The 20000-nt window shown below is 39.6% G+C and overlaps 1 protein-coding gene and 1 long non-coding RNA gene across 2 annotated transcripts in view; both read left to right on the forward strand.

Annotated features, from left to right (window-relative positions):
• The window catches only part of LOC138055980 (fibroblast growth factor receptor 1-A-like), a 53475-nt gene that overhangs the window by 17497 nt on the left and 15978 nt on the right, over nt 1-20000 (forward strand). The window contains exons 10-13 of the mRNA XM_068901837.1: nt 559-675; nt 1230-1414; nt 19525-19644; nt 19742-19818. Coding sequence (XP_068757938.1) covers nt 559-675; nt 1230-1414; nt 19525-19644; nt 19742-19818 — 499 coding nt within the window. The remainder of the gene's footprint in view (nt 1-558; nt 676-1229; nt 1415-19524; nt 19645-19741; nt 19819-20000) is intronic.
• On the forward strand, nt 4970-6159 carry LOC138056389 (uncharacterized). The gene is made up of 2 exons (XR_011133430.1): nt 4970-5096; nt 6038-6159. It is a non-coding gene; the product is annotated as an uncharacterized lncRNA (long non-coding RNA).

Below are 20000 nucleotides of genomic sequence, written 5' to 3' on the forward strand. Positions count from 1 at the left end.
ACTAGAATGAACTGTGACCGAAATAGGACGAGTTCCCTAATTTCCTGTATGGGAAATATTTTCGAGAGTCATGTAGCAGCTCTCGTAACGTATAACGTGATTGGTTCGCTACCCTAGCCAAAAACAAAAGGCTAAACAATTGAAACAATGACTTAGACTTAAAAACAATAGAAGCTGGTTACAATACCAAACAATAGCAGGTTACAAGAGCTGCTACACTACTGATTTTCGAAAAAAATATGTCTTTTTATACACTTCTTTTCTCAGAAGTGTGACAGGTGATAAATACAATAAAAATTAGCACACAAAGCTAACGTTAGTTTCTTGAAACACAGCAAGGGCAGTGTTCCTAAGTCTGCACTAAATCAAGCTTCTCAGGGAGACGTGTGCATGAGGATGAGGACTTGATGCTGTAATTATTCTCATGCATTAGCCTTTGTTCCATGATTGCTTCAATCCAACCGCGACATTACACATACACCAATCAGCCCCATATTGAGGTGTACCTATCTAGGGAACTTCCTTTTTTATTGCATTTTGATCTAATTATGATTGCAGCAACTTCAGGGGAGCAAGGGCGAAAGGCGCTGATGAGAGAAATTGGGTTAGGAAAAGCTCTTGCTGACAGCCCGCTACCAAATGTCGTAGAGTTTATTGGCTGCGTTACCACCCAGAGTAAGGAACTATTTTGTTTCTGTTTTTATGCACTTTTTTTTTTAATTCTATTCATATTTTTCTCTTCCCAGATCTCAGGTTTGGCCAGAATGGATAATACTACGGTTTTTAAGGACTAATAATAACAATAATTATTGATATTTTACAAGTGAGTGAGTGTCAACCCACGAAAACTGTGCTATTTTCTGCAGCCATTGATTGGGTCTCTTGACAAACAAAGATAAGTTATTTTAGTATTCCAGACTAAATCACCAGGAGTGACTTCACTGCTACCTTTGATAACATTGATAACAAGGACGTATTCAAAACATAGACCCCAGGTGACGGTCCATGTATCACCCCAGCTGTGGACCTGGTCCTTGGACCTCTCCATGGAACCAATCTATTATTATTATTATTATTATTATTATTATTATTAGTAGTAGTAGTAGTGGTAGTATTATCATTATTATTGTTGTTGTTGTTGTTATTGCTGCCCGGTGATGAGGCCGAGCTTGCGATAATAAATACATAACGGTAATATAGTACATAACGGTAACATCTCTACCACACAGTACACCCAATTTTGATCATGGAATACTTGCACTGTGGAGATCTACTGGGCTTTCTGAGAAAAAGCCGTGGAATTGCTGACAAGTATTATCACGGACAAGGAGAGGTAGCAAAGTTGCGTACATACCACCTGGTCTCATTTTCAAAACAGATTGCTACAGCGATGGGATTCCTGGCATCAAGAGGGGTAAGTAAGTGATCTGTCCTTTAAGGTACATTGTATGTTTGTCATCGGTGTGAGACAAATACAGTGTATATTCAGATTTCAGACCTGGAAACCTTTAGACCTGCATATTCGCGTCCATCATTTCTACCTGAACATTATAGGGTAACGGGTAAAGGGTAAAGGGTAAATGGTGAAGAGTGGAGATTTCTATCTGAGGTTTGTCATGTTGGATTAAACTTCAACATTAGCTCAATTTCGTCAATTTTCAACAACCTGTCTCGCGACCAAAGAATTACCACCATGGTAACTCTTTAGTCGCGGGACAGGGGGGTACATTGCAAATTTTCGGTGGTCGAGCTAAATAAAATTCAAGATGGCATGATTAATATTCGATCTATTGCCTCTTAATTGCTACTACAGTACCCTTTCAGATTTCTAAATGGCACAAAAATAAGGCTAAAAAAACCTGAACATTATAGGGTAACGGGTAAAGGGTAAAGGGTAAATGGTGAAGAGTAGAGATTTCTATCTGAGGTTTGTCATGTTGGATTAAACTTCAACATTAGTTCAATTTCTTCAATTTTCAACAACCTGTCTCGCGACCAAAGAATTACTACCATGGTAACTCTTTAGTCGCGAGACAGGGGGGTACATTGCAAATTTTCGGTGGTCCAGCTAAATAAAATCCAAGAATTAATATTCGATCTATTGCCTCTTAATTGCTACTACAGTACCCTTTCAGATTTCTAAATGGCACAAAAATAAAGACTTATCACTCCCCTCGAATATGTACTTAAAATAAAATGATCAATTTCTTTGAAACTGTTATGCCGTTCATTCATGACTTTGTATGGGAAAATATAAAATTATAAATGCTAAAATAAGCTGTAAATGTAGAAATAAACTTCACTTACCTCTACAAACAGCTGTCTTCGTGTTTTCTGTGAAATTGGAGGGCAAACTGTGTCCGTTTTAGACGGGTTTGTGGCTTACGAATTTTTACGATGTCTTTAGTTGTCATTTCCCCTCATAAAGGAAAGATCCCACAGTATTCGAGCGGTAGGAATGCGTAGCATGATTCTCATGTGCCAGTCACAAACCGTCATGCTGATTGCTCCTTTCTGATTGGACGATTGTCTAACGTCGTCCAATTCCAAAAGGGGAAAGTGGGTGCTCTGTAGGGGAAATGACAACTAACGACATCGTAAACATTCGTAGGCCACAAACCCGTCTAAAAGGGACACAGTTTGCTCTCCCAGTGCACAGAAACTACGAGGACAACTGTACGTAGAGGTAAGTGAAGTTTATTTCTACAGTTACGGCTCAAAGTTAATTTTCCCATACAAAGTCTATAGATCGTGTACCGAGCTTGGGCTGCCTGTCGAAGAATCTATTTATTTTCACAGCGTTCTGCGCCGATCAACTCGAAACTTCAACGTCCAAACACGTGTTTTGCAGCTGTTAGCGACTTCGGCGCCCGAAAAAAAAAATCCTTACACTCCCGGTTCAATTTTCCCCACCCCACGCAGGCAAAGGTCAAATTCCCCACTCCCCGGGCACAGAATATAGTCAAATGCCCGGGCTTTGCCTGGGGAGGGGGGTGGGGGGATGTTGAAGTTTCGATTTGATCGGCGCATTAAACAACCCTTTTCATCAATCACCGAGGTTTACACACTAAAGTAAAAGTAGATTTAAACTTAAATTCGAACGAAAAAACAATAGTTTCAATGACAAAAGAAAGATCACTATCACCAATGGAAAGCTTAAAAGGGCTAGGTCACGCTATTTTAGGTACTTTTGTTTAATTTTGTTAATTATGAGCTCTAAACGTGAAACTGGCAGAGCAAGAGCCTTTCATTCGCAAAATCACGGCCACATAACAACTAAGAATGATTTTCTAGCTGTGTAAATGACATTTCGATATAGACAGATATAAATTTGAAAAAAAAAGTGGGCTGACGTTTTTCAAATTTACCCAAATTCAATCCATTTCAATCCTCTCCAGTTTTGTCCATCCATGTCCCTTCTTGGCTTCCCTGTGTTTTGTTAGAGTTCTTCTATAGTTTTGAACAGTTATTTTGATATTTTAGTTAATTCTATGACCATTCGATCAGTGCTGAAATTGCCTAAAATTGCGTGACCTAGCCCCTTTAATTAAATATTCCTGAGAAGTAGTGTCAGTGTGCATACATTAAAGTTCAAAATAGCAACCGTCAAATGCTCATTTTCACAAAAACAACATTAGCAACTGTTGCTCCAGTTGATAAATGATCTAGACCTGCACAGCAAAAAAAAAAAAAAAAAAAAAAGAAGAAGAAAAAAACAGAACTGAATCTCTATTTTCCGTAAAAGAGCATCATTTATTTTAACAACACTTGAGGTGTAATTTAGGAACAAAATAGTACACAAATATAAGCGATCGATACACAATTCATCGTCGGCCCGTAACTTTGCCATGAACAATGTAAATAATCAAGCGATTGAATGTTAAACACGTTAATTTTAACACTAACTCCGAAAAAGTTGAATAATTTGCAAAACAGACAAAATTTAATGTTGTTGAAATTCTAAGATCTTGTAAGATCTTAACAAAATCTTACAAGATCTTAGGACCATCTAACATGATCTTACCATAAACGATCTTATAAGATCTTAGTGAAAATCTTACAAGATCTTAGTCAAGATCCTAAAAGATCTTACTTAAGATCTTACAAAAGATCTTAGTAAACAATTTACAAGATATAAGTCAAGATCTTAAAAAAAAATCTTACAAGATCTAGTAGGGATCTTAAATAAGATCTTAGGAATGATCTTGCAAGTCTAAGTAATGATCCTACATAAGATCTTGGTGAAGATCTTACAAGATCTTAGTACACACCCTACAATATTGTGCATGATCTTTGTCCGGCAAGATGTTGCAAGAATTTATCTTAGTAAAGACCTTTCACAATCTTATTAAAGAACGTTTATTCAGGCTGGACTTGTGGCCTTTCATTTGGCCTTTCAAAGTCTTAACCTTTTTCTCTCACAACAGTTTTTATTCTTTGAAGATGAACGAGCCAAGGTTTTTGTTTTTTTAACATGAATATTGGTTAGGGAGTGTGTGGACGGTTTCAAAAACAAAAACATGAAAGAAAAGACAAAGATAAAAAATTACTGGAAAATCCTACTGAAACAGCTTGATTTTCATAACAATGTGTGACCAACAGAGTCGATACTTCAAATTTACACTATTTTAACTACCATTCTACTATTTTTGGAATTCCTTGGCATTTCCATACTAATTGCCCCAAGTTGGAAGTATTGGAACTTCTGTTAACCAAAAGCGAGTGAAAGCTTGGCCGGCGGGGACTCACGGTGGACATAAAATTCTGAGGAACTTAGCCTCTTATTACTTTAAGTCATTTCGTTCAACGAAGAGACTATTTTGGCCTCTAATAAAAGGTTTAAAAAACAGTGAGTCCGCCATAAATCTTGAGTGCAAGAAATGAGGGATCGGCCATGTTGGATAGCAGATGAGAGACTGAGAACGAGTGAGCCACCTTATGCTCTTGTCAGCAGTCACAAGAAAGAAGAAGAAATTCGGCGCTTGATCAGGAGTCGGTTGATCAAGGGATGATTCAAGCTTGCATTTCGGTTGTTTTACGCGTGAAAAGCGCTGAGCCAAAACAAGAAAATGTGGGTAACAACTCCTTTACAAGAGGTAAGCTGTAACTATGAGAGGATACAGTTTATTTTCGATTCTGGACTGTCTCTAAAATTTACGACTTAGCATTCAAATATTTTTCACACATCCAATTTATGCATGTATTAATCACCCAGTAGATAAATTAAAAAAACTTGAACAAGAATTTCCGTAGCTTGATAATACAAAAGGTTGAGCAAATGACTAAATGATTGGAGAACGCTCCCACAGCACATATGATTTAAGAGCTCTCCCACAGTGTCCTTTTTGATTAATGCTGCTCATTACTATGGCACTCAGTGCATCAACATGTACTACGTGAAAGTTTATTTGTGAGTTAATTTATTGACCTTTTGGGCCAAGATAAGTGGCTGTGTAAAAATCTGCTTTTCATACATTGATCAAATCTAGATTGATCCACTGATCCACTGATCCATTGATCCACTGGATCAACTCTGGACGTGACAATGTAAATCATGCTTTCTTTTAATTTATAACTTTGCACTTTAGCTTCTAGATCACTAGAATTCAATTAAATTCTGCAAGCAAGAAATAAGTTTTCTTTACTTTCCATATATTTCTATCTGCTGAAGCCAGCTTGAAGACTTTAACAATAATTATTGTAAGTCTACAATAACTTTATTTAAAAGTGAGGATTGAGTATCAATTAAGTTGGTGAATTAAGTATGAAGTAACATAGAAAGCAAACTTGAGTTAAAATACCAGTAGTATTTTTTCTAGCATTACTTTGTAAATTCGAACACACACAAGGAAAACTTTCTATTTGGTCTAAAACTTCATTCCAATATACCATATACTGTTTTTAGCTTAATGTTTTACTCACATAGTTTCAACATTAAAACTGTTGCCTTAAACCAATCAACGTTTTTGATAGTGGAAAAGCTAAGCTGCACAGTCCAGTTGACTAATCATTATTTCCTTATCTTTTTTTTATACAGGAGCAACAAAAGATAACATTGGGGAAGTGTAATTTCAGAAAAAATGGGGACAGATAAGGCAATCACTGAATCAGAAGTGTTTAGATTCAAGATGTAAAAGATGTCAATAAATCTTAGAAATAGCTTATAGAGAAATTAATTGAACTTGGCCTGAAAATACGCCTTCTTGTAGGGGTGTCTGGAAAACCCGAACAGCGAATAGCGAATAGTTGCGAATAGTCGCGAATAGCGAACAGCGAATAGTCGCGAATAGCGAATAGTGCGAACAGTGCGAATAGTGGCGAATAGTGGTGAATAGTGACTAATAGTCGCGAATAGTGACGAATAGTGTTCAATAGTCACCGCCTTATGCTGGACAATCTCGTAATCAAAGCAAATAATATGCTCACCTGTCGTCGAAAGAGAGTTTCGTGCATGCTTTTACAAACACTCTAAAGAAGAACAAACGTCAAAATGCAAAAATATAAATCACTTTCATTAATACATCAAGCTCATGATCATCTCCTCGCACAGTGGTGCCCGAAAATAAATTTTAGATACTCACATTTCATCATCCTCATCTGTGCTGTCCGATCGGGCGAGACACGTTCTGTAAAAAGGAATAAAATCAAAATGTCAGGCAAGTGGTTTGTGATTAAAGAGAAAACGAGCTACTCTGATAACCATTGCGTTAATTAATTATCCAAATAAGCAACAGGATTTCAGTGCATTTATTAGGGCTCAAGCTGTCCTTCGCCGACACATCTCTGCTTTTTAGAGGGAAAATCCCGTCCAACGTTGCTGCGCGGTTGACCAGGAAGTACTGGGTACCAAATTTTCGTCATTTCGTCACAATCCCCCCCCCCCCCCACCTTCCACCCTTATTTGCCACTATTTATTACTATTCGTGACTATTGGTGACTATTCGCGACTATTCGCGACTATTCGCATTATTCGTACTATTCGTGACTATTCACTGTTCGGTATTCGCGACTGTTCGCTATTCGGGTTTTCCAGACACCCCTTCTTGTGGTTAGAATTTTGCCCAGTTTTATTCTAAATTCACTCTCCTTTTGCGATCATTAAAGTAGAAAGCGGAACTTATCAACAAGAAATTGGATACGAAAATCCCACCTTATTCTATGATCCCTTGTTTCGCAAAAGGAGTGTAAATTATGGTCAAAACAAGGTTTTTTGGAAGGGAAAGAATACCTCAGGACCCCTCTTAAGCATGAAAACAAGCCTCTTTTTGACTAATCTTGAACTTGAATTGAAATATTATGGGTAATTCAGGTCAGACTTTAGTGTGACCCGAATTACCAGTAATATTTCAGGTCACTGGAGCACAGATTATGTAAAACAAAACAACTCCAAATAAAGACTAATTCCAAGTGACCAAAAATGCAACTTGCTTTCCTGTACCTGCAGAAAGCCCCCAAAATTTATAAGTTTACCGCCAGTAATCTTGTAATATATTGCCCAAGATTCCTGAAGGATCTTGTAAGATCAGAAAAAAGATTCTTGGAAGATCTTAGCCCCACAACAGCTTACAATATCTTATAACAATCTTGTAAGATCAATGTAACATTCTTAAAAAAAGATTCTTAAAAGATCGTGTAAGATCTTAGATAGAATCTTACAGGATTCTTACAAGATCTTATCTAAGAACTTGTCTAATATCTTATAAGATTCTTACAAGATTCTCATAAGATCTTGTAAGAATCTTGTTAAGAATCTTACAAGATCTTGTAAGAATCTTGTAAGATCTTGTAAGATCTTGTTAAGAATCTTAATTAAGAAACACAGTAAGATCTTATTAAGAAACTTATTAAGAATCTTAGTAAGATCTTAATAAGATTTCCACCTGGGCGAGACGATGACATGTGCGCGTCCGGAACGAATATCAACAGGGTCGCACAAAACAAAAATTTAAGATTTAAGATAGGGGTTACAAAAAACAAACGAACAGAAAATATATGTACAACAACAGAAAATGTATATACAACAACCTTATCAAAGAAAATAGATATACATGTGACAATATTAAGGGCTTCACCGTTGGATTCCCTCATTTCGCTCACGATAAGCAAATCAATGCTTGAAATTCGCTTGGAGTGCAAGCAACAAACTAAACTTCCACTGAAATGTTTAATTATCAGTGTCGCCGATTGTCTCGCCTGAAAACAAGCTTACATCATGTCACGCAACACGTGGGAATTCAAGGGTTACCGGAAAACACTGACCCCCCTGTCCATGGACCCCTCTACGGACTGGGTCCACGGACTGCCTCACGGACTGGTCCATGGTTTACCCTTACGGACCCCCTATACGGACCACCCTAGGAATGATTTCCGTACAGGTCCCTACTTCATTATGCATGCAGAATAAATTAATTATTCATTTGCGCTATTGTTTTCTAGAACAATGCGTATACCCAGAGGAATCGAATATATACATGGCTAACTTGTACTTACGGGATGATCAAAAGTGGATCTCATTCTCTCTCTCTCGCTCCCTCCCTCTCTTTTTTCACCCTCTCTCTTTTCTCTGCCCTCTTTGCTCACACTGTGTTTGTTCCGTTACGTCCCAGCTTTCCTCTTTCGATTCCTTGTCGTGTCTTTCTATTCCAGATCCCGCTCGGCTTTTTCTGTCATTTTATATGTTTCCCGCAGTCTGCCTTCAACTCCGTACCACTGTAAACCTCTGGATTACTTGTCCCTGTTCTAGACCACTGAGCTAACGTGTCAAGTTGCCAATTCACACCTTGATAATAATATTTCTTTGGAATTCTGGAGGACAATTTACATAACAATGATAAGTAATTATATACACGTGCCGTGTCGACCACCAACAAATGCACTGATTTTGCTTCTTTTGAAACAACGTCACCCCTTAATAATGCTAATCGTAACCCTTTAGGCTTAAGGTTGAACCCAGCAAAATTCTTTTGCAGGTTAATCGAGTATATCTGTAAATGTGTGAATTGCTTTTTTTTTTTCATCCCCCGTGCTGCACACTTAAAAGAACATTGCACGGAAGAGTATACCTCCTTGTGATTGGGGCATCATATATGGGAAATTTGTTATGCACGATTTATTGCATATTGCAATATAAAATCTTTGAGCCGACGTTAACCCCTCTCTTTCATCAAACTGTGAATTTTGAAACTTAAATATGGCCGCCTCTCAAGAATAAACTATTAACTTATGGAAACTATCCCGACTTTTAGCCGATCACGAGCGGTGCATAGAGTGGTGCAAAGAGCCCAATCTACTCTCGTCGTCATTGAAATGCCCTAAACCTGAGTGCGGAAACGCACTCAAATGGCAAAGACGAACTGCATCGGGAGATTGATTTGTTTGGCGATACTCTCGAAAAAACTGCAATAGACAAGCTTCAATCCACTAGAAGTTATCGTTTTCTGGTAGTAAGCTTTCCCTTGAAAAAATCATAGCCCTAACTTACGCCTGGGCGCACAAATTCACCACAACACAAGCAGTGCACGAAACCGCTTTAGATGAAGAAACCACCTCGAAAGAAACGGTGATAGATTGGTATAACTATTGCCGGGAGGTTTGTACAGATAGAATAATGCAACAACATGCGAGGCCAATAGGCGGTCCTGGTACAACTGTTGAGATTGATGAGTCCAAGTTTGGCAAGATGAAGTATCACAAAGATCGCTACATTGAAGGACAGTGGGTCTTTGGTGTCATTTGCCACGAAACCAAGGCCTGCTTCCTTGTTCCGGTAGAGCGCAGGGATAAAGAGACACTCTTGCCAATTATCCGCGCTCAAATATTGCCTGGAACACGTGTGATGAGCGACATGTGGAAAGCTTACGATTGCCTACAAGACGAGGGCTATCATCATCTCACAGTTAACCATCGCCTAAACTTCGTTGACCCAGACACGCTTGCCCACACGCAGCGCATTGAAAGTACATGGTGGGGAGTAAAACGAAGTATGCCTCGTACAGGAACATCCGTGGATCTGTTTGAGAGCTACCTACAGGAGTGGTTGTGGTGTCAGCAAAACAAAAGTGATCCATTCGTAAACATCATTGAGCATATCGCTGATTTGTACAATGTGCGATAAAGAGCCCTCTCTATGCACTGCCCGTGATTCGGCGAAAAGAGCCGTACATTATAAAGGAAAGAAAACAAACCCTCACTTTGCAGTGCTTTGGTGAATTGACAAAGAAACGAAGGACAATTTTAAGAGCAAAAAGAAGGTAGGTATTCAATTTCTGCAAACTTTTATTTGGTCCGTTTGTTTTGTATATGAGAATCTGAACTGTATTTGTACAAAGATTTCTTAAAACTCCACTTCTTTTGCTTATTTTAAAATTGACAAATGGCTAAAATTGCTGGAAAAGTGCAAAAATTAAGTTGAAAATGTTCAATTTTCCGTATTTCAGTCAAAAAATTCACCGATTTTTTAAAAGTCTATATAGACTTAAAAAAAAAACCTCTAAGAAGACCAAACAAAGCGCTACACTCCCAAAGGACGTCTATTGTTATTGCTATTGTTTTCTTGAAACAAAGGACCGTATGCATAATGAAGTAGGGACCTGTGCGGATATCTTGCCCCACCCTAAAACAACATAGAAATGAAAGAAAATAAAAACTAGAGATTTGACTTACCAGTTGTCTGGATAGACCACTCGTGTAGGCGAAATCTCAACCGTAACGCTCCGCAAATTCAACAGACTAAGGCTCAGGCTCGGGTACAAACTCTATTAATCACATATTGCCCCTTCCTTCACTGTGGACCGGAATCCTTTGAAAAAGATTGATAATAAGTAAGTTCTATTTGTATTTTCTTTCTTTCCCTCCGCCATTTTGTTCGGATCATTCTCCCGCGGGTTTGTGAACTCGCCCCAGGCTTCACGATCTCTCTGTCCTTATCAAAATGGCGGAAGAACTTAGTTTCGAAGCACTCCGGTCAACAGCAAAGGAAAAGGCAACACCTGAGTCTGATTTGCGGAGCGTAACGGCTAGATTTCACCGGAGAGAGTGGTCTATCCAGACAACCGGTATAAACAAATTTTCAATTGTTATTTATTTTTAATTCTGTGTTTTATGGGGTGGTCCGTAGAGGGGGTCTGTAGAGATAGTCAGTGGGCCAGTCCGTAAGGCAGTCCATGGACCCCTCTACGGACCGGGTCCATGGACCGGGTCCATGGGCTTCCGCTCGTTTACCGCATTTTTGTCTGTTGTGGAGTGCCATGATTCCAAAAAGATTCTTTTGTGCCAATTATTGACAAAAATGCGGTAAACGAGCGGAAGCCATTCCCTTCTGTCTATAAGACATTATTGAAGCCCTAGGGGATAAAATAACTTCTTATTCTAGTTTTAGCATATTACTCTCGAACAGCATATTTTAGTTACTCTGATGAGGACCGCAGTAGCAGTCGAAAATTCAGTTTTTTAATAGTTTTTTATCTAGATCAGTTTCAACGTTTTTTGTAAACACCTTTTATCGTATGATGGATACTGATCGTCCATCAAGTATTTGCAAGTTACATTGTATCTTGAGATTTAAGGAACTTGATCATTTTTCCGTTGTGAGAAATGGGAATGTTGAATTTCCTTGTGAAATATGCCGTTTGCATGTTTTTCCTGGCGTTTGTAATTTGCATAAACATTCGATTTTTTTTTTCTGCGTCCAATTGGACTCTTTGGTTTATATAATATGCATCCAAAAGACAAGCGAGTGCGTCCCAGGACGCAATGGTGCACTCTAGATACATCTCTGCGGCATGAGTGACAGTACCTTGTTGATTGCATTTCGTCCATGTAATGTTGATCGATGAAATTGAGCACAGATTGGATAAAATTTAATAGTCAAGAGAAAAATACACATGCTAAGGAGAGCAAGCCATCTACGGTTGTAGGATGTTTCGTGTAGGTTACATAAGCAGTGTGTTGTTATACTTCAGAAAGTCGTACATGAATAGTGTAGTGTAAAACGGGAGCGGTGAGCGATCTTTGACATTTAAGACTTTTGTTGTGTTTAACCCGGCTCATCTGGTTGAATCTGTTACTGGTTTTCTACAACTGGCGACGGGGATGGGGTTTAGGGTGGGAACACTGTTTTCATTGAAGATTAATTTGAGAGATTTGGATATTGGAGGAGTTCAGTGATCCGAGTAGCGTGAGCACTGAGTGGAAACGATGTCTTCGTAGTTTTCAGTTATATGGGGATGGAAAAGGTTTGATTATTGTCCCCGATAAGGACGACAATACAGTGCAGAGGCGAGCTCTTCTTCTGCATTGCGCTGGGCCGGATGTCCAAGATATTTTTGATGTTTTGGCCGACACTTGGAGTGCGAAACATTATCAGAAGACCGAAGATGCTTTAACCAGACATTTTGTCACACAAATTAACACTCCATATGAGCGGCATTTATTGAGAAAAATGGTACAAGGGGAAGATGAAACGATTGACCAATTTGCGGTGCGATTGAGGCACAAAGCTCAGCAGTGTGATTATGGCGACCAAATGGAGGCTCAGATCAGAGATCAAATAATATCGAAGTGTCTTTTCAATGAATTGCGGCGCAAGCTTCTGGAAAAAGGCCAAACCCTCACACTTCAAACCTAACAGAAGATTGCCCGGAATTACGAGTTAGTAAAAAGAAAAACGCAGAGTATGAGTCTCTCCAGAGTGTCAGTGAACCGAGTTGAGATACGACTTTATCAGGGGGTGAATGTTATCGCTGCGGAAGGCGATGACATTTTTCCAGAGACCCCCTGTGTCTGGCCAGGGAAAAAGAGTGCTCAAAACGTTCCCAAGTGGGCATTTTGCAAATGCATGCAAAATCAAAGTTGAAGAATTTCCCAGTAGGTCACGTGTACAGTATATGAAGGTCGATGAATGTAAGGAAGAGGAAGACGAGTATGTGTTTACAGTTGCTGGTGAGGCTCAAGGAGGTAAACTCACGGTTAACATTGGAGGTATTCCGGTGAAGATGATAATTGATTCTGGAGCAAGAGCAAATGTCATTAGCCAAGCATTGTGGGAACAATTGAAGAAGCAGCATATCAAGTGTGTATCAAGAAGAAGTACAAAGAAGTTGTATGCTTATTATACCCCTTTTGAAGTGATTGGAACCTTTGCAGCAGATCTGAGTTTAGGCAGCAAGAGTGTGTCAGCTGAAGTCACAGTCATCAAAGGCCAAGGAGAACCATTACTGGGAAGAGAATCAGCCACTGAGTTGAGCCACAACGAGATTCAAGGATCTTTTTTACAGGAACTGGAGAGTTGAAAGACCTTTAACTGAAACTACAAGTTGATGAACAAGTCCAGCCAGTTTTGTAACCCTTACAACTTAAAGGAAAAGATTGAGAAATTTGATGAATTATTACGAGAAGACACCATTGAGCAAGTTGAGGGCCCAACGCCCTGGATAAACCCTGTTGTTGTGGTTCCTAAGCCAAATGGTGATGTTAGGTTCTGTGTGGGCATGAGATGCGCCAACAAAGCCATCATTCATGATAGGCGTACAATTCCCACAATTGATGAAGTCCTAGAGGTTATGCAAGAAGCCCGTGTGTTCAGTAAATTAGACTTAAAGTGGGGATATCATCAAATTGAGCTTAGTGAAGAGTCCCGTAGCATTACGAAGTTTGTAACGCACAAAGGGCTGTTCAGATACAAGATACTGATGTTTGGTATCACATCTGCGCCCGAGAAGTATCAGCAAGTTATTCAGCAAGTTCTGAATGATTGCAGCGGAACGGCAAACATCTCGGATGATATTATTGTCTATGGTTTTGATACATGCGGAGCATGGTGAGCAAGTAAAAAAAATAAGTGCTGACGGAAGAAAAAGTTACGGCAATGAATGAAGCTTGTGAACCACAAACTGTGTCAGAAGTCAAGAGTTTCTTAGGCCTAGTGAATTTCAATGCACGATTCATTCCTTACCTTGCGACAGTAGCAGAGCCATTGAGATGGTTCACAAAAAAGGGAGAACCATTTATTTTTGCCGTGAGCAGCACGTAGCCTTTGCAGACCTGAAGAGACGATTGGCTCAAGCAGACACATAGGATACTTTGATCGTACAGCCAAGACAAAGGTCATTACAGATACAAGCCCAGTTGGCTTGGGGGCGGTCCTAGTTCAAGAACAGAAGGGAGAAAACCGTGTGATAAGTTATGCGAGCAGAGGACTTTCAGATGTAGAGCGACGGTATTCGCAAACGGAGAAGGAGGCCCTAGGGATTCTGTTGGCCTGTGAGGTCGAGGTTCCATATGTATCTTTATGGAGTGGATTTTGAACTGTGGACAGTCATCTACTCAGCTCGCTCCAGACCCTCTACGAGAATCGAGAGGTGGGTCCTACCTTTGCAGCCCTATTCATTCTTTGTGAAGTATTTACCAGGACACATGAATATTGACGATGCATTGTAACGTCTTACCAAGATCGAACAAGCACAGACCAGGAATGTAGCGGAATAATACATCAGAATTGTTGCCAACACGGCGGCGCCACAAGCCGTGATCATTGAAAAAACAGAAGAAGAATCTGCAGTAAATGAAGAGTACGTGCGACAGAGTATAGAAACGGAAAATTGGGAGAACTCCAACTGTGCAAACTACAAACCAATCAGAGACAAGCTGTGTCCTTTTAAAAAAATTGTCTGTCGAGGGACTAGAATTGTTGTGCCAAAGAAGCTACGAGCAAGAGTGATTGAATAAGGCCAGAAATGGCACAAATGAATGGCAAAAATGAAACAGCGATTACGTACAGAGATCTGGTGGCCGGGTATCGACAGAGAAGCTGAGACATTCTGTTAAGCATGCCATGGATATCAAGTTGTGGGTCGATCAAGCCATCCTGAACCTCTTCACATAACTGAATTGCTTCAAGGACCTTGGCAAAGCATTGCAATTGATTTTATGGGTCCACTAACGTCTGGCGGCTATGTTTTTGCAGTAACTGACTACTACAGTCGATTTGTAGAAGTTAGCATCTCCAAGAAAAACACAGCAGATGTGGCCATCAATAGCCTAGGAAAAATATTTGCGACTCATGGTTTGCCCTACACAGTAACAAATCAAGTGAAGCTATATGATCCTCGCAGTTATAAACGCAATTTTTGGAATTGCTTAAAGAAGCCTGAAAAGTTCAGGACTTTAAAGGGGTTTGAACCCGTGACCTCGTGATACCGGTGCCACGCTCTAACCAACTGAGCTATAAAGCCACTGACGTTGGGAGCTGGTCATTTGTGGGTTCTCATGTTCCCGTGAGGAATGAATTAACTATGAAATATGATAAGTAAACAGAATCACGGTTAAAAACGTGCGATCAGACTAACGGAGTAAGGACGGGTAGTTGTGAATGTGTTAGTTAGAATTTTGGTTTTAGTGAGGACATAACCGCCTCATTGGTGTTTTGAACCACCCTCCGAGAATTTGACCTCGTACATAAGTTTCGCGCACAATAAACATGCGCAGACATTTGTTCCTTTTTAGGAATGTTGGAAAAGTTCCCCCTCAGTCTTTCCATCCTACTCTATACCATTCTTAACCATGTTTTTTTTTTGTCGCCAAGAATTACTTTTTCTGTTACCAACATTGAATCTTTCATATTAAGGCTCAGAAATAATTAATGTCCACAGAGCAAAAGAACAAAGCAATACCTAATCAACAAGGCCTAATCAGAATAACAATGGTTCTTTTGTCAAACCCCGTTGAAATCCTGAAATTTTCAGGCTTCTTACGCAATTGCAAACATTCCTTTCATAACTGCGAGAATCAAAGCTTCACTTGATTTCATATCCGCAGCTCATATATGATCTATTTCATATATAATTTCATCGTTGATTCATTCATGACGGGAACATTAGAACCCACAAATGACCATCTTTCAGCGTCAGTGGCTTCGTAGCTCAGTTGGTTAAACCGCCGCACCGGTATCGCGAGGTCACGGGTTCAAACCCCATTGAAGTCCTGAATTTTTCAGGCTTCTTTACGGAATTGCAAAAATTGCGTTCATGACTGCGAGGATCACATCTTCACTTGATTTCATATCCGCAGTTTATATATGATCCATTTCATATATAATTTCATCTTTGATTCATTCATCACAGGAACATTAGAACCCACAAATGACCAGCTCTCAACGTCAGTGGCTTCATAGCTCAGTTGGCTAGAGCGTCGCACCGGTATCACGAGGTCACGGGCTCAAATCCCGTTGAAGTCCTGAATTTTTCAGGGTTCTTTACGCAATTTCAAAAATTGCGTTTATAACGGCGAGGATCATAGCTTCACTTGATTTCATATCCGCAGTTAATATAAGATCCATTGCATATATCATTTCATTCTACAGTGACAAGTGATAATGGTCCTCATTTCGAGGCAGAATCTTTTCAAACATTCTTAAAGGACAATGGCATTAAGCATAGAAAGATCACTCCTTTGTGGCCACAGGCGAACAGTTAAATTGAGCGCCAAAACAGTTCGCTCCTCAAACGACCTCAAACGAATGTAGATTGCTCAAGTTGAGAGAGGAGATTGAAAGAAAGCCGTGCTGACGTATTTAGTTGCATATAGGAATACCGCTCATTCATAGTCCATCGGATTTGTTATTTCAAAGAAAACTACGCACAAAATTGCCAGAGTTGAGAGATCGAGACAGAGACATAAAGAGCAAGATGTAAGAATGTGCGGACAGACCTCGTAATGGGGAAGAAAATAGTTTGGTGGCGGGTGACAAACTTCTGTTAAAACAACAGCGGCTAAGCAAGTGGACCACTCCATTTGAAAGTCGGCCTTATGAGCTGATTGACAAGCGTGGAAACAGTTTTGTGATTGAATCGCCTGAAGGAACCCAATATAAGAGGAACACTACACATGTGAAGCTCTACCATAAAAGAGAGAAACAGCTCAGTGGATCTTTGCGGGACGAGCAACCAGTACCTCAAGAAATGGAAGCTGGATATGTTCCTGCTGATCAGGGGGGTGAAGGGAGAGGGGAGGAAGACAGTTTGAAGCTGAGGATGGAGAATAGTGTCCCTGTGAAATCTCCGCGACCAGTGTGGATACGGCACAATACCAAGGAAGTTAGAGGACTTCGTTTTGTATTGAACATTTGGAACATTGATCTCTCAATGTACTTTTGTTATTTTGTCTTAGAGAGAGTTCTATTACGTTGTTGTTTATCATTATTACTTATTCGATTTTGTGCTTCTCTGAGGAAGGAAAGGGATGTAGGATGTTTCATGTAGGTTACATAAACAGTGTGTTGCTATACTTCGGAAAGTCGTACAAGAAGAGTGTAGTGGAAAACGGGAGCGGTGAGTGATATTTGACATTTAAGACTTTTGTTGTGTTTAATCCGGCTCATCTACTTGAATCTGTTCCTGGTATTCTTCAACGGTGACTCTGTGAACAAAAGATGCAAGAAGAATGTCAACAATACGAGGTTTTCTGGGTAGTTACCAAACCACTTAGTATCCCCAGCCATGCAACAAGAGGAACTTAAGTGACAAAAACATGGCTAATTACCATGTGCGTTGCAAAAGACGATTTCTGCCTTGTTGTTTTGCTCCGCTTTAAAACAAATCTTCTAGCGAAACCATTCAAATGAATTGGATAAAAGTGCTCATCAACGATTACCATTTCAGTGGTTTTACAAGAGGATTCGTTTTCAAAAAAAGAGGCGAAAAGTAACTCGGAATTGGCCTTCCTTTGGGATGATCCGAAAAAAGATCATGATCTTTGATCATGGTGCATCAAAGAAACCGAAGAATCCTTTCCCAGAGTGAACTCATGGGTTAGGTAGAAATCTGTTCCTTGCGTGACGCTAATATACAAATCCCGGCACCCTTTACCCTTTTACCCGTTACCCTTTACCTGTTTCTCTTTACCCGTGGAAAAGGTCTGCCGCTTTTATAGTGACACTGTCTTGAGTAGGAAAGACAGTCATGCTATTGAGGGAGTCGTAACGAAGGACGTCAAGGTTTCAAAAGCAAGCAGTGAACTCTGCATAAAGTCCTTGTAGTGATGGCCGAGATGCAAAGATATTCGACGCAGTTTAATGGATCAAAGGCATTTTAATTGACATAAGCACGGCCATGTTCCCAGACTCACAGATTCTTGGGAACGTTAACCTTATGTAGTAATCTAGTTTAACACTAAAGTCCTTAAGGCTAGTACAGACTGTTTATTGGTCGAATTTTACCATTTCCCGTGATATGAAACATCTGAATTCACTTGCGGATTGGCTATATTTGCTACAAGCACCGGGCTTCTAACATTTCGGTAGCAAGAATTTGAGATTAGTCAATCAGCATTAGCGGTTTCTTGGTTGGGCTTACATGAAGTGACTGTTTATGTTTACATGGGAAGCGGAATTAGATGGAATTGTTAGCATTAATTTTATGCGTCTACTTTTGAGTTTGAACTCAAGTCAACGGATTTGTTTTGTTCTGCTGTCCATAACTGTATCATAAAGGGCCTATAGGACGTTAACCGTTGCAATTGACCGGTTACCTCAAATTTTATTGCTTTCTGTGTCTCAAGACGCAAATACAATAAAACCGAGGCAATGAAGAACCATGTCCCTATGACAACTTAAGACACAAGGTCCAGAGGAGTTTAGCGTGAATAAATGAATTACTTATTTAACCTCTCACCTTGAAAAATGTATATCCTTGTCGCTTAGCACGATTAATAAGCCCAATGGGATCTTTATGAATCTACTGTGAACGATTTCTTTCCTTCTTATCTAAACCGGCTCGACTTTGTTGTTCGCCATTTTAAAACTCAATAACCGCAAGCCTTATCCTTTTTGACGCATGGCACGTAGCACGAACGGCGACCGAGGCAAGGCCAAGGCACGAAGTGCCGAGTACCGTATTATAGGAAACTAACGCTCCATGAAATTAAGGTATCAGAGATTAACGCGACTTAATTTAACGCAAATTTAATGTCAGACGACTTTCGAATGAAAAAAATTAACTCAAAGGAGGAGGTAGAATTTTACAATAAAGGAAATTAAGACACAGTTGGTGGTGACCTATGAAACAAATTTATTTAATGGATGCAAAAAATATCGCTGAACAGAACTAAGACCTCGGTCAACAAAAAAGTCCTCAAAATTCTCTTAAATGTAGGGGTTAACGGAAAGAAAGAAAGCTTGTACCTTATTTCATTGTGTTTTAGGTGTCATGAATGTCTGGAAAAGTTTCAAAAGTAGGGTTAAAAGAATGGAAAGAGCGCGGAAATTAATGTCGCGGAAAATAACGATTAATGTAATTACCGCGACTTAAATTAACGCGAATTTTAACGATTCGCATTAATTTCCTTTAATAAGGTAAACCGATCTTGTGAGCCCTCAGTCTCTTGCTTTGCGGTATATAGAATATGTAACGAAAGTGTAACGCGATCAAAATAACCAATTTTTTCAGAGGTTTTCGATGGGTTTTAATGTTCCAACGACAAGCACTTCTCCTCTGGACCCTGTGCTTAAGATTGGTTTTTTCATGTTCGTAGATTATTCACCGTGATCTAGCAGCACGAAACGTCCTCCTAGATAAGAACTATGTGTGCAAGGTGACGGATTTTGGATTATCGTACCAGAACTTCAAATATGGACATGGCAATGCCAAAAAGGTGGGTTACAATGTTGATAGGTTCCATTTCACATTGCTGTGACCACTCTCTGACTTTCCCTTTTTCATCTGCAAATGAATATGCTGTTGTCTTCTAGGGCTGTGTACCGGTTAAATGGACGGCACCAGAGATCCTCTTTGGAGATGCAGCAAATCTTTCCACCAAAAGTGATGTGTATGTACTTGTAAAAATGTTTTAAATAGTCATTTGACAGGGTTTTTGTAGTTAACGCTTTTTAGAACGTTAGATTGCAATAATGGTGCTCCCTAATGTAAGAGAAATTAAGGGAAAGTTAAAAGTTTCAATTTTTAGCGATGGTCATGGATTTTTACTTACGGACTGAAGAGTATCTCTTG

This window comes from Montipora capricornis, chromosome 7 (assembly GCF_036669925.1).
Source record: "Montipora capricornis isolate CH-2021 chromosome 7, ASM3666992v2, whole genome shotgun sequence".
Lineage (NCBI taxonomy): Eukaryota > Metazoa > Cnidaria > Anthozoa > Scleractinia > Acroporidae > Montipora > Montipora capricornis.